The sequence below is a fragment of the Harpia harpyja genome, chromosome Z, assembly GCF_026419915.1.
Source record: "Harpia harpyja isolate bHarHar1 chromosome Z, bHarHar1 primary haplotype, whole genome shotgun sequence".
Taxonomy (NCBI): Eukaryota; Metazoa; Chordata; class Aves; order Accipitriformes; family Accipitridae; genus Harpia; species Harpia harpyja.
In genome coordinates this window covers 7,294,263-7,309,931 of record NC_068969.1, presented here as the reverse complement: position 1 = coordinate 7,309,931, position 15,669 = coordinate 7,294,263, and the positions used below count along the sequence as shown (strand labels likewise).

General features: G+C 46.9%; 1 protein-coding gene across 1 annotated transcript in view; it reads right to left on the bottom strand.

Moving 5' to 3' along the window:
- Nucleotides 1-15,669, bottom strand: part of NT5DC2 (5'-nucleotidase domain containing 2) — a 31,020-nt gene that overhangs the window by 2,108 nt on the left and 13,243 nt on the right. The window contains exons 5-10 of the mRNA XM_052777435.1: nt 15,180-15,273; nt 10,110-10,238; nt 6,712-6,772; nt 5,944-6,046; nt 5,327-5,428; nt 3,421-3,502 (exon numbers count right to left, since the gene is read on the bottom strand). Of these exons, the coding sequence (XP_052633395.1) occupies nt 3,421-3,502; nt 5,327-5,428; nt 5,944-6,046; nt 6,712-6,772; nt 10,110-10,238; nt 15,180-15,273 (571 nt within the window). The remainder of the gene's footprint in view (nt 1-3,420; nt 3,503-5,326; nt 5,429-5,943; nt 6,047-6,711; nt 6,773-10,109; nt 10,239-15,179; nt 15,274-15,669) is intronic.

Here is a 15,669-nt window from a genome sequence, read left to right as displayed (position 1 = left end):
CTTTTCTTAGGCTACAGAAAAAGGTGGAAACTCTTCCGAACCCAATAGGCAATTCAGGGCAAGTTCTATGCTCTAGAGCACAGCAAGCCAAGAGGACTACATGGACTAAAAAGGCAACAAAAGGAGGCAGTTTAGAGGCCAAAAGTGAAAGACACCTAAATTATTAGAAAAGCTTGAGCAATGGACAGAAAGAACCCCAGGTGTTCTGGGTTTAGAAGTTGTTGGGCTCAGGTGATAATGATTTCACCTCACCGAGTGCATCAGAGGTGAAGTGAGTGCTATCATGCAAGGCTGTTGGAGTCAGGAGCACTTGAGGCTGTTCTCACATCACTGACCACCATCCCAACCCAAAAGATTAACACCACCCACGCGTTCACAGGAATTGCTTAACCAAGCCAAAAAGCCAGGCAGCTTGGGCAGATTCACAGCTAAGTAAAACAAACCAAACCCCAAAGCACCAGCTAAGGCACCGCACAGAGCAGCTTTCAAGGCTTTCCAAACATTCATCTGCACACAGAGGAGACTTCAGGGACCCCCCTTCCATCTCCATGCAAGTTTTCCACATGAGTCACAATGGAAACAAAACCCACTAGGAAAGGAAAAGGCCCCACCAGCACCAGCAGACTAGACTGTCAGCACAAGCAGTCAATGCAAACCTGCAAACCACTTGGCAGCAATCTCTCCAGCCAGTCTCCAGTGCCAGGAAAGAACTAGCATGCCTACCCAACAGCACTGGCCCGGACAGAAAACCCCCAAATATAAGCCAGCTCCCACAACAGCCTGCAGCTCTGCATTTGGCTGCTGGCAACACGCTATATGGACTGCAAAGGGTGCCCAGAACCAGCATGCTGGGCCTCCTGTTGCTGCAGCATCACTGGAGTTGTGCAGACTTCCCTTAGCAGCACGGAAACACAGGGCCAGGCAGGCCTCTGCATTTCTTGGACACAACATTGCTGCTGCTTGCTTGAAAGTTGCTCACAAGGCCACTGGCAGAGCAGGGAAATGGACCCCAGCCTTGGGAGGAGGATGGTCCTTTTGCTGTGCTCCGGTCACCTCAAACAGCAGTGGGCCTGACAACCAGGAGACCTTCTCTTGGACCTCCACTGAGCCACAGACCTGTTAAATGACCTCCAGGAGCTGGCTGTCCTCCTCCCCTCCTGAGATCAGAGACTAGGGGAGGGATGGGAGTACATACATCCCCCACACAGAAAACACATCAATCAGAAAGGAGGGACTAGAGGGCCATCACTTGACCTTCCCAGTCCCCAGTGCAAAACACCAAGCCCTGAGGTCCCATTCGTATGAGATGCCCACAGCACAACCACCATACAGCTGTGCTTCAGGGGAGAGGAACAAGTCAGCTCAGAGGCCTCTAGCAACATCACCAGCACAGCAAGGTCCATGGTCACTAACACTTGGCAGAAAGAAGCATATTGTGGTACTCCAAGAAACCAGAAATGCTGGGGACAGGGTGGACTACAACCAGGATACACACTCTGTCACATCCCAAGAACCACAGTTAGGCAACAACCTTGATGCAGTCGGATGAACATCGTGGTGGGGGAGAACTGGAGATGAGCCCAAAATCCTACCCATCCCTCCTTCTTCCCTCATCTTTTCCCTTCCTCAGTGCACCATTCACTTGGGTGAGCAACCTGTCGCCACAAGATGTAGGTGGTCAAGAGCAGGATTTAATTCAGCAATAAACCCCATGGCTGAGGTGCATCTTTTCTCCTAAGGGAGCTGCTAACCCACTGGGAAAGTTTGCCTGTGTGAGAGAGACTTTGTATGAGCTCTGCTTGTATGTTCCCAGCTCCAAGCTCTTGGCAGAGGATGGGATGCTAGCCGAGCACTTTGACAGACCCACCAGCCAGGCCAGAGACTTCCCAACAGCACTACTCAGGGACATGACCTACTTTTCTACCACAGGTCAGGTCCCAGCTAATTGACTGCGATCTCACTAACAGTTTCTTCCTGTGGGACTGGACAGCTCACATAACCAAGAACAAACCGTCCTAAAGCCAGAGGCAACTTGTTCTCAGGGGACAGACCAGCTGCAAGGAGAACACCCCAAGGCAGCAAGCTCACCAGAGTAACAGCCCATCCTTCGGACATGCTCGTCCTTCAGGAAGGGTAGAGAGATGGGAGCCAGGCTTTGTACCCTATCTGATCACCCTTGTTTCTCTATTCCCTCCTCCACAAGTCCACCTTTTCCAACCTTATGGAAGACAATTTGGAGTGAGGTGTGGAAGATCTTTGCCTACACATCAGATTGCAGAGAGCTCTGCCTTCTTACCCTGAACTACCACACTCTTGGCAGCCCCTCCAGAACAAGAGTTTCAGGACCAGGTCATCAGAAGAGCCAAGGGAAAATTGCACTATCATCGGCCACACTGGACAATGTCAGAAAAGAGCTCTTAGGGTGAAGGTTTCATTGTATACTGGGGCAGGGGGCATTCACTGACCTCTGCCACACATGCAGAGGATGTTTCCCTGCTACCCCTTCTCACACAAACAGGGCAGCAGCAGGGAAAAACTCAGCCTGGAAGAGATAACTCAGCACAGGTCCTCCTGGGCAGAAAGGCAAGCACCCAACACCCTAAGTTAACTGGCCGTGCTTTGCCTTTTCCCTCCTTGTCCCTGTTGTCCGTCCATCTCTAATGCCAAGCCCAGCTGAGCTGGGTGGAATACATCACTCCTGTTACATGCCTTTCTGCAGCATGACCTACATGGAGCTGGGTAGAAAACTGTTTCAGAGCTGCAGACAAAAAGTTTTCCTGCCAGGCAGCTCTGTTATACTTTATTTCAGCTCTGCCTCGTGCAACTGTAAAAAGCTGTGATTGCCAGGAGAGCAGCCTTTTCTACACCTGGCACGAAGCATTTATAACCATTCTCAGAGGCTGGTTTATCACACGCTGACAGACAACACAAGCCTTGGCAGGGCTTTCCGACATAGGAAAAGACCCTTTATTCTAATGCTTACATCCCAGCGGAAGCTGAAAGACTTTTCAGAGGCATGCAAATCACAAGGCTATTGCTCCACAGCATGCCAAGAGACATGCTGAAAGCATTCAGGGGGACAGCGTCCTACCAGGCCAGCAAGGGCTCTCTGCATGTGGACAGAGGGCATCTCTTGCTACCACCAACCAGCGCAGCACAGAGAGCCTAGAGCATGTCTTCTTACAAATGTCCTCTAAGTATCACAGGTGCTCTTTACAAGGACTTCCATTTTTCACTTTTCAAACATCAGCCACAAATGACCTACAGAAGAACCCATCATTTTCCCCCATCCTGACTAAGCAGATTTTCCTGTTTTCCAGTGACTTCCAGGCTTTTCCAGTGACTCCAAAACTGGAGTCTTATAAGTCCCCACCATTTCAGCCTCTTGCTTCATACCCCTTAGGCACCCATTCACTTTACCTCTTTGTAGATCTTTCCTTTCTCCAGCTGGTTTATTTTGTCCCACTGCAGCGAGCCTTTATCATCCAGTTTTCGAAAAGGTCTGGAAAAAAAAGGGGGCAGATGTCAACTTCTTTTGATTTTTGGCGATTGTTACCCAGCAACCACAACATCTGAATTGGAAAACTTGTTTACCTATGTAACAACGCATAATAAAATCTCTACGTGAGAAGCGACCTTCTGGGCATTCTGCACTATTTTCTCAGGGGAAGAGAAAGTGCGAGAGGGAAGTATATTTTCAAAATGCTTCCATTGACTGTAACCATTTCATGCCAATATCCCTAACAACTCTTCTTGCTTTTCAGATACAGAGAAGAGGAAAAAAATAATAACAATAAAGACTCCCTCTGAAACGCTAAGACCAAGAAAGCTCTGCCATGAAACACTTTGTGTCCTGTTCCAGTCTGGCTATGCCCCAGCCCAGAGACTGTGGAATGTCTTAATAGGATAAAGCAGTCTGCAGAGTGGATGGAAATCAGTCTCCGTGCTGATCTCGGCAGCTGACAGGAGCTGGCTCCTGTTGTTCCCAAGGGCTTGCCTGGTTACCTTCCACTTGGACAGAAGAAGCAAAACAATGCTTAAGTTACTTGACCCCCATTAACATTCATGCTCGAGGGGAACATTGCTCCCTCTTGGGGTAGAAGTTCCAAACTGTGAGCTCCAGGATCAAAGCCTTGGTATGAAGCTGCTCCTGCTGCAAGCAGAGCACAATCTCATCCAGAAGTATGGTATGATCCTGAGCTGCCATAGGGCAGAAGGAATCCAGCCTCCCACCATGAACTCTACGTCCTACCCAGGCAAGGGGCTTCTCAGCCACAAGTGATCTCCAGTGCACACCTGCATTTTCCCTCAGATAAAACACTCCACAATTCACTACAGCTCAACATCAGGAGGTTTCCCTTACCTTGGATGTATGTGCCATGTCATTCCACTGGCCCACTACATGAGTGGACCTTAGGCACCGTGCAGGCATAAGGTTTTATATCCTAGAGGACCAGATCGTCATAGCTCCAGGCTACATTTGTAAGACACTTCACCTACATCCCATGAAGAAAAGCTTAACCAGGTCAGCACAGCTTATAAAGCCATTTCGTAGGTTTACTCCTGTTTATGCTAGTGGCCTGGGAAATGGGGGAAGAAAATACATAAAGAGGAAAGAATAGACCTCTCCCTCAAGAGCACTAATTCCTGGTCAGTCATAAGTTGAGGCAACAAAGCAGACGCAAGTTCCCAAAGCAAATAATCCAAAGAGCAAAGCAAGGGCAGCAGCTTGTCTATCAGCCAGTCCCTTGGCAACTCCTAACTGACCACAAAACCCAGCTGCCACGTACAAAGGCTTCCAGAGCTGCCAATTACCAAACAGCATGTATCCAGTAACTAAAAACAACAACAACCAAAAAACAACAAAACAAAACAAAAAACCAAACCACACAGATATTTGCTGTGGGGAACAGGAAAAGGAAAGATTTTGGCACACTCTCAAGACCTAGAGCCAAGAAATGGCCAGCTCTCATACACGCCATTCCACTCCTCTTTTCTTTCTGAACATTTTAGTACATTATTACCCCTAAAAATCTAAGTTAAGCCCAGACCATGACAAAACTGATTAGGCTTAAGACAGCCAATTTTAGGAACATGCTTTCTGCTTGGCACTATCCAGTCTATCCACTTATTCCCAGACTGGTCAGTTTTCATCTCCTCAGAGAGTATCTGAGAGGACAGTGGAAGGCTGGATGCCTACTGGACCTAGATTATGCTTAGAAAACCACTACTTTTTTGGAAGGTAAAAGGAGCCGTTTACTCCAGGGATTGGGCCCAAAACCTCAGGCCTACATGCAGCAATGCAGCATTGCCCCAGGACACGTACTTCCGCCGATCTGTGAAGAAGTTGGGCTTGTCAGCTTGCACAATGACCATGTCGAATAAGTCCCGCCAGTTCTTGCCAACCATGTGTTTCATTCCTTTATCCCTAAGGGCAAAGGAACAGAAAAGTTAACAGATCCAGTACTCCTGTTCACCCAACACTGCATCTTTACAACAGTCTGTCCTAAATTCACTCTCATTTCAGTAACAGAGAAGAAAGCTTAGAGATTTGTGAACCCCCCCCAAGGCTGTTTCATTGCATGGAGTACTGATGTAGCACTTTGACTGTTTCAAGCTGTCCCACCCTTTCTCCTGTAACATGGGAAGTCCAAAGAAGTCTGTGATGCAGAAAAAGCTGCTAGAGGTAATCCAAAGTGGCAGTTCTGTAACATTGGGGCCAGCCACAACCTTCTACCTTCTTCAAAAAGTGAGAGTGAGTCAATGATGTAGAGAGCGCTGTGGGGTGCAACATTTCACCACATCCGGTTCCCAGACAGCACTCTTATGACTATTGCCACAAAAACCTCTAGCATACAACTTTCAGATGCTCACAGGAGAGACTGCAATGCACAGCTCTTGCTGCGCTGTGGTGACCCATCAATGTGCAATAACAGTACTCACACAAAGCTAAAGGGACTGTTTGTAATGAGGAAGAGTTTCTTCTTGTGGTTCACCAGTCGGTTTAGCACAGCATAGATTTCATCCCCATGCAGAATATACTGTTCTATATCAGAATAAAACAGACATCATCAATTAAAAAATTTTGGCATAAGTCACAACCACATTTCTTTAAAAACAGAAACAAACCTAGCCCCTATACCACCAGGGATGCAAAAGGCCTGAGTTAGATCCACCCCAGACAGGCAGGTAGCGAAACACCATGGTGACAGAATGGCCTTCCTCATCCTCATCAATCCTATCTAGAGGGAAGAGAAAGACTGAGGAACTGAAAAGGCTGGTAAAAAAGGTTGATACCATACTGTCACATGGGACAGGCACAGCCACTCCAGGCCATGCTGCTACCAGGAGCTTGCTTTCCCCTGAATGACCAGGAAGCCTTCCCAGATGGTGCCTTTGCACGTTCACATCATGCCAAGGACCATCATACCTCGCTTACAAGCTGAAGGAAAACAGAAACACAAGCAATGAGGTAGCTGTTTCCTCCATTAAAATAGATCTTCCATCTGACCCTAAATACCACTCAGTCCTTAATGCTACTCTACCCCTCAGCTGCCTTTAAGCATGCCACAATCAAGTATTTCATTAAGTTCTGCGTCCCCCTGACTCCTGTGACTGTGTGTAGGGCCTACACAGTCATCTTACAAAGAACACCACATAGGACGAGACACATCAAAATGGATTTGGCACCAGAGCTCCGTTTAAACTCACCCAGATCTTTTTCAATCCATTTGTACATCACTCCTTTCACATGTACATCTCTAATAGCATCCTAAAGAAAAGGGCAGGGAAAAAAGTTTCAGTTTTACATATGGCATTCCTGTTTCCCAGCATGCAAACCTTATGCCACTACTGAGAACCAACAGAGTAATGACACATCCCCTCTTCTTGCTGAATGAACAAAAGCTACATTAATGCTAAGCAGAAGACCTTGTAGAGCAAGGCTCACCAACATGCCAAAAAGAACAACACAGTGGCTAGCTCAGCTGATGCAGTACAAGGGGAGAAACCTCAAAATCTATCCATGAGAGCACAACTTCCTTCCTGCTCCTGGAAACCAGCACATGTTAACGCACATGCTAACACACTGGTAGGTACCAAGGCAATCAAGACTGTGCAACTCCAAAACCGTTTACTGCCCCAAAACTGTACTGGCCCAGACACTAGCTGGCTTTTCTTCCTCCCTATGCCTGTGGAAGCTCTGCCAAACGTGACCCAAACAATGGGACTGTGGCCAAGGCAAACAGCAGCAGAGGTGAGCATCTGTAACTCCAAAACACTCCCCACAAGCCAAGGAGGGCCAGTGGGCACAGGCAGAGCAGAAGCTTCCACTAGGAGGGTGAGGGTTTTTTGCCAAAACAGAGCTGCTCACTTTTCAGGAGGAAGGCAAGTTAAAACAGGTATTGTCAAGGGCATCCAAATATCCTCTGTTTTCCAGGCCAGAGGCCAAGATGCAACACATTTTTGTACACACCCAACTGAGATTCTTCCCAAGTCTCTATCCAATGAGATACGTCAGATACACAAAACCATTTCAAGAGCAGCAACATATTTTGCAGTGTTTGCACATGCAAATGCTTGTTTTAACGGTACCATTTTCATCCCTAACAATTCAGACAGGTAAACAAATGCTGCCTTTCCCCAGGACCCTTAAATCCCTGTTACACTACGTGTGCTCCTTTGGGAGTTGCCCTTTCAGACTGGATTCCCACACTCGCCACTGACATTGCTACAGTGACACTTGCACACGATGCCACAGAGTCACTTGGTCTCACGGCAGTGCTGGTGAAACCTGCTCGTCACCCCAAAAATTATTTCCTTCAAAGCTGGGAGAGAACCAGAATTTACAACTTTAGATGGGGTACAATGAAGGAGGAGGCATTACCTCTTCAAAACAGAGTTTTAGGAGTCTCCTTCCACCATGTAGATTTGAATGGTAAAAAGGCAGAGGTCACATCTCATTCACCAAGAGAGTGCCTTATTGGAAAGAAACTGAAAAAAAAGCAAGAGCACTAGCAAGATAACAACTTTCTCTTGACCAGCACTGGCACTAAAAACAAGCAACACCTGGATTTGTGTAAAAACTACCTTTGCAGGACAAAGAGATTACAGTGTGCTCCTTCCCTAAACTCCTGCCCCCCAAAAAACAAAAGAAGAAAAAAAAAAAACAAAAACAAAAAAGAAAGGGGAAGAACTATAAGGTTCCTGCAGGTAAAATCGTGGTAGCCTGGGGAGGTGTCAAACAGGGCTCACAAACTCCTCCAAAGGAAAGCAGGGTAAACTGTACGTTCTTACTCTCAAATACAAAGCGACAAAACTGTCGTGACTGAACTACTTGGTTTACATGTCAGCTTCAACTTTTACCATTGCTTTAGGGTCTGCCCTTTTGACTCAGTGCAGTGTCTCTAGCACTCAGCCTGCTCCCAAACACACAGCGATGCAATTAGGATTACCACTAAGAATTACAGAAGAGTGTCAGGTTTAGACAGGTCTTAACCCACTGTCAGCCTGTGTTGTAATAATGGTCAGGGCTATGCAAGTCCTCTCGGACACATGTCTGCATAGGCCCAAAAGGATCTCTTTGCTCATGTCCACAAACAATTTCTTTGCACTTGCATTTGGGTACTGCAAAGGGATAAGTTTTGCAAAAACGTTTGTGGATCCTCATTGTACAGAAAAAGCAAGAACTCTTCTGGTGAGAGCACAGGACACCCCCCAACTTTTCAGTATAGATTTCAGGCACTGGCACAGATTTTCTGTTGTAGCTCTCTTCTCTGCCTACCTCAGTGACTTCTCAGGAATGACCACATCCCTCAGCAAAGGATGCAAAGACAAATGCCAGGATTAGCACTCAGTAGTTTTGGGCCTTGAGCATACCATTTTCCCTGTATTGAGTATGTATTAGGCTGTGGCAACCACCCACCCGCTCTCAAGATTTCAATTAGGAACACATCCATTTTGACCTCAAAAGAAGGTTCAGAAGACACTCTTGACAAAAGGCCTCAGGAGTCAGCTGTATCCCCTCTCCCCATTTTCCCCACCCCAAGAGCGAAAACAACTACAATAACTAACACCCTAGAAACATGTTAAGCTCTTGTGGGAAACTGGCTGACATGCTCTTATCAAGCAGTAACAGAAGGTCAGAACGTAAGCTGTAATCCTTGGCTGCAGCAAAGCTGACAAGGTGGATCCTTATCACAAAAGCAGCAGCACAGATGTGGAGCTCCATTTCCCTCACAAGAAGACTGAGCAGCATACGTATGGGCTTCTACCAGTGGATGAGCATAAGATTCCCACAAGGTACGAATCAGAAACCCCTTTCCATGGAAAAAGGCACGCGATAAGACTTGGCTACCAAGGAAGATGCATCATCTGTCAACAGAAGTCACCCAGGGCAGCAATCTCAAGCAATTACATCTTGCCTACAGCATTAACTAAGAAGTCAAACAGTACCCCCAAACAATGCTGATAATCCCACACAGCCCTTTCAAATGCCAGGAGTGAAGCTGGAAGGCACAGTTGGCACCTTGGAGTAACTGGCTCTTGAAAGCTACAGTCACCCACTGGAAAACATCCCAAAGGATCAGACTACTCTGTAGCTGCAAAGGCAAGGGGTGGATTCTCAGAGCAGGCAAGGGCAGGTGTTTCACAACAATCGCTGTAAAAACCAAACTGTTTGGTACATGGTCAGACCAAGCCTCTTTGAAAAATGAGATATTAACATGAAAACATAGAGCTTAAAAGTCTGCAGAACCAGAAAACATTTACACAAGCTTTGTGACGTATTTCCCACTGAAGGACCTTCAACCTAACCAGCCTAGGCACTCCTGCAAGAGAATGTACAGTAACACCAACTTTGTACTACAGACAGACAGAAACCTAACATGTTCTGAAAACACTACAGACAGAAACCTAACATGTTCTGAAAACAGAACTTTGAATATTCCCTGGTAATGCTTTAACCTAAAGGGGCAACAATGCTGTCATATTAGGCTACTCAGTAATAGCCCCTTAGGTTTAGGTGCTGCAGAATTCACCAGTGCTCACAAGCCAAAGAGCTCACAATTCTCATGTAGTACGAGCTATGGGACAGTCGACATTTTACTTACAGATATATCCTTGTAAAGATGCACCTGGTCAAACTCAATGCCATGAGTTATGAAGTAATCAATGACTGAAGAGAGCAGCGTCATTTCAGGAAGAGAAAAAATGTCCATAAACTGCTTAAGTGATGGACCCTGGAAAGCAAAAAAATGAAGGAGACACATTAAACAAAAAATACTTTAAAAAAAATACTTTAAAAAAAAAAAAAAGCAAAGCCAACAAACAAACTCATATCATTCAGTACCATCTGGAAGACATTCTAGGCTAAAAAAAGAAAAACACTCAGCAAGTAGCCCTCCCTTCTCAACCAAAACACTAACCTAATGCATTAACACTTGACAAGAGAGAGGTTTCTCCTTCACAGGAATCATTGAACAAACCGAGAATCATTAACACCATGGGGTGAAGGTGGAAGAAGCGGGGAGTCAGTCCCAGACATTAACTTTTATCTCAACCCCATGCCCTCTGTTTCCCACCTGGCCTCTTGGCTTTACCACAGGTGCCAACAGACAATGCTCTGCTACAGAAGCAGCTATGGCCCTTGCTGGAGGTGCCCCGTTGCTCATCTAAACCAGGCTGTGACACTGAACACATGGGCACCAAAGCTGCTCTAACCACTCCAGTGAGGTTTCACACAGCAATGCAAGTATCACTCCAACAAGCAGTTTGTCAATGCCTGTCTGCCCTTGAGTCACTACGGAAAACCCGGAGTGGGCACAAAGAACAACTTCAGCCCACCCAGCAAGTCAAGTGGATATGGACAATTAAATCCTGACCAAGGAGTAACTCACTTTGCGTTAGGCAAGGTTGCAGCTCACCCATACATTTCCTATTTTTATTGCCTATCAATCACAAATCTATCAGCAAGTCAACAGCCAACTTTGGCTCCAGAGAGGCCTTCCAGTATAATAAAGCTTGTTTATTCAGTATGTACCACCTGTGCAGAGGACTATGGTGAGTCTCGCTGGTAAGCTGAAGCTAGAATCAATTTTTTCATCTTTCATCACTGAAGTGCCAGATCAGCCAAGGGGACAGTTACTAAGGTGTATTGGGTTTGTGTGGCAACGTTTTGGTAGCGGGGGGAGGTGGCGGTTACAGGGGTGGCTTCAGTGAGAAGCTGCTGGAAGCTTCCCCAATGACCGACAGAGCCAATACCAGCCGGCTCTAAGACGGACCCACTGCCAGCCAAGGCCAAGCCCATCAGCGATAGTGGTAGCGCCTCTGGGATAACATATTTAAGAAGGAAAAAAAGTTGCGGGACACACAGAAATGGCAGCCGGAGGGAGGAGTGAGAACATGTGAGAGAAACAACCCTGCAGACCCCCAGGTCAGTGAAGAAGGAGGGGGAGGAGATGCTCCAGGCACCGGAGCAGAGATTCCCCTGCAGCCCGTGGGGAAGACCACGGTGAGGCAGGCTGTCCCCCTGCAGCCCAGGGAGGTCCACAGTGGAACAGATATCTGCCTGCAGCCTGGGGAGGACCCTATGCTGGAGCAGGTGGGTACACGAAGGAGGCTGGGACCCCATGGGAAGCCCACACTGGAGCAGGCTCCTGGCAGGACCTGCGGATCTGTGGAGAGAGGAGCCCACGTTGGAGCAGGTTTTCTGGCAGGACTTGTGACCCCACGAGAGACCCACACCGGAGCAGTGTGCTCCTGAAGGACTGCATGCCATGGAATAGACCCACGCTGGAGCAGTTCGTGAAGAACTGCAGCCCGTGGGAAGGACCCACGTTGGAGAAGTTCATGGAGGACTGTCTCCCGTGGGAGGGACCCCACGCTGGAGCAGGGGAAGAGAGTGATGAGTCCTGCCCCGAGGAGGATGAAGCGGCAGAGACAACGTGTGATGAACTGACCATAACCCCATTCTCCATCCCCCTGCGACACTGGTGGGGGTAGGTGGAGAATCCAGGAGTGAAGTTGTGCCCGGGAAGAAGGGAGGGGTGGAGGGAAGGTGTTTTGAGATTTGGTTTTATTTCTCATTACCCTACTCTGGTTGATTGGCAATAAATTAAGTTAATTTTTCCCAAGTTGAGTTTGTTTTGCCCATGATGGTAATTGGTGAGTGATCTCTCCCTGACCTTATCTCAACCCACGAGCCCTTTGTTATACTTTCTCTCCCCTGTCCAGCTGAGGTGGGGGGAGTGACAGAACGGCTTTGGTGGGCACCTGGCACTCAGCCAGGGTCAACCCACCACATAAGGTCTTGTATATGAAAAGCAATTTGGGAAGTGCATAGACCTCTCAATAAACCCAGTCACCAGAGGTGCCCTCGCAATCCAGTCACATGATGCCTGTGCATGTGAGCTTTGAGCAATCCATAACTGATAGCCACAGAGTTGCAACTCTCTAGGATAATACTGGTCCACATCAGAAAGAATTTGTTATAGCTATGTGAAAGACAGACATGAAAGCAGTATCCAAAAGATCAGAGAGGGTACACATGGTAGAAGCTGACAGAGGGCACACGCTGCCAAATGACAAACATGTGCCACTGTCACATCAGGATGTAACAACAGTAACATCTCCCATTTAGTCTGGTCTTGTAAGGGTAGAACAAGAGACTAGCGCTCTGTTTGTAGCACTATCTGAAGGCAATATCAGGACAACACAAATTGGGCTCAAGAAAAGATGCAAAAGGGCAAAGGAATAACCACCAGCATTTTGTCTGAGGTCTGTTACCAAAAATGCCACAATTGAAACCTATGTTGGTGTGCTGAAGGCTATAAAATTTCTATTCATCCATCCATCCAGCACAGGACAGCTTGACCTACAGCAGAAGAGAACACGAAGAACACCCTCTGGTTTGGGCCACATATGGCACATGGTGGTGCTGCTTAGCAATACTTGCTGAATCCTTTCAACAGACTTTTGTCCATTTTGATGTATGGTTACTAAGGGAACATTTCTCCCACTAGCAAAACCAAAATTTCCTGAAAACAGCCCCTACCTTTTTTTCCTGTTCAGGGATTCTGGGAAAGAAGCAAGAGGGACACAGACAGGCAGTTCCTACTAAAATCACTAGGTATGGGATTTAGCAGAGCACAGCAGAGCAATGACCTGTCCCACCAAGAGCTTAAGCACAGAGACGACAGTTAAATGTTCAATGTTAACAGCAAAGACTTACCTTGTAGGTAGTCAACTCTGATTTAGTTTTTGTGCCTTATGCCATCATTCTACAAGGCAAGTCCAGCCTCCCCCCCTCCATTCAGTGGCCTCAACTTCCTTACAGCAGACATATTGACACAAGTCAGGATGAAAACTGGACCATAGTTTTAGAAAGAGCGCTACATATGCTTTTTCCACAACACCCATAAGTTCCCCACCTTCATTACAAGTCCTGCCAGCGAAAGCCACACTAGTTGCATTGTCTAACCCTGGGCAAGATCTGTGCCTACCTACTGCAGGTGCTGGGATGCTGGTAGCTGTCCACACATTCCTGCCAACAGAGGATCAAGAAAACCCTTAAGGAAGAATATTTACACACTTCAGCTACATCAGTCCCACTTCTCTTATGTCTTATTGCCTAGAATCACTGACCTGGCAGACCTTCCTGTTACCCATACAAGTAGCAACATCAGTGTGGCAGACTAAAGAGGACAAGGTCAAAGATGCCTGCTACAGTCTCACTCCACACCAGTTGCACTGCACTTGCTCACACTAGCAGTCATCATACCTTAGTGGGAGAGCATCTGGGTTGTTAGTGGCACAGGTTGAGCAGAGGTTGCTGGATGCAAATGCCATTAGTTGTATATACTTTTGTTCTCTTTGGGATCCACCTGTTAGTTTATGGAGTCCATTACATTATTAGGAAAAGAGATTCACCTCTCTGCAAAGAATAAGCTGCTATTCCTACTTCTGTGGCTAAATGTTATACCGAATTTTTCAGTACTAAACTACTAGGAAAGAAGAGGTATGCACTAGGAAAGAAGAGGTATGCACAGGGTATACCCTGGTATGCACAAAGCAGCACAGAAAGGCACCTTGGCATGAGCACCTGGTCCTACAAAAGGCCACAACTTGAAGCAGATTTCATGTTTACAATTATTTAAAAAGAAAGGTGAAATCATCTCAAGTTTGTCAAGAGTGAGGACAGTTATACAGAGGGAGGCTAATCGAGTGCAGTTTACAGGCAGATATCAAATTTGAAACAGAAACATCCTATTTCAAAGCTGGAAACAACACTGAGCTATAAACAGAGTATATACGTATCCAGAAAGCAACCATGCAGATTAATCGTTCCCAAGAGAGAGAAAGAAATCAAAAAGTGACCTTGCTAGAGACTTCACACAGCAGACTCAAAGGGGTATTACCAGAGGAAGCCTAGCCTTCTCCTTCCAGCTTCCCCTAAGGCTACTGAACTGACAAAGGGCAAGAAACAAAGCAGTTCTGGGGGGAAAGGGATGTGAATGGCCCCGCTTGCCCACTGCACCACACTAGGCACTTAATGAAGAAAAATGTCTCCTAAATTCTTCTAGTTCAGGCAACCAAAGGATTCCTACAGCTCCTATAGATAGAATTTCAGTCCTTTACTGTGACTGTAAGCTTTTCCTGCCTAAAAAACACCCCCCAACACTCATGGATGCCAACCCTATGAATAATATCCACCGAGTAGGTCTGAAGAGGTGTGTAAGGGGGATCCCTTTCATGAAGGAAAAAGCCCCACCCAAAACCAAAAAGAGAAAGGCATTGCAAGCACCCTGCTGCTACACACACATACCCCCTTCCACATAACTCACGGCAAACACCATCATTGCAGGCTGCCCTGGTAGCCTGGGAGCTAGATTTGGCCAAGGAACAAGCAAGGAACATCTCCCTATCAGTCTCCAGAACCAGTCAGCACTAGGCCAATAGCCCTGATGTTTAGGAAAGCTTCCCAGATGGCTTTCACATGCTAAACTGCTAAATAACCTCCGGGGCAAATTCCCACTAGAACAAAAACACAGGCTGCAGCTCACTAGGGACTGAGCCTTTTGGAGTCCAAGAGAGGCTGGAGTCATTTACATGCTCATATAATTCACTGTTTCCCTAGCTGTTAAAAGAGCTGCTGCATCATAGCATTAAAGGACTTACAATACCTTGCCATAGAAGTCACTCATCTGGTACAGCGGGATGTGCTGCGTACCACCATAGAGTTCGATTACCTCTTCATCAGGCACTGGTTTGAGCCCTCTAGACACGAAACAACAGAAATAGTTTGTCAATAATCACCAGGCTGCACAGAGCTACAAACTGCAGAGAAAGAGAAGATAGGACAAACAGCCTCCTTTCTAAAACTCACACATTTCTCTTGCACACAAGAGAGCCAGACAGCCTGACAGCTCCATGGTTTCTTAAGATTCACATAAGATCTTTCCCGAGACATTTTTCAGATACCTTGTTTGCTCCTTCAAGTTAATTGAGGGGCTTTATCCACATTCCAGCAGAGTTCAGACAGAGGCCTCCCTCTGTATGCTATCAATCTGCTGACAGGACTGCCCCACCAAATCGGCCCCATGACCTGACTTTGGCAGCACTGGGTAAATGTAGTTTTGGAGAGGTTGCTTCCACAAGGTGTATCACCATTAA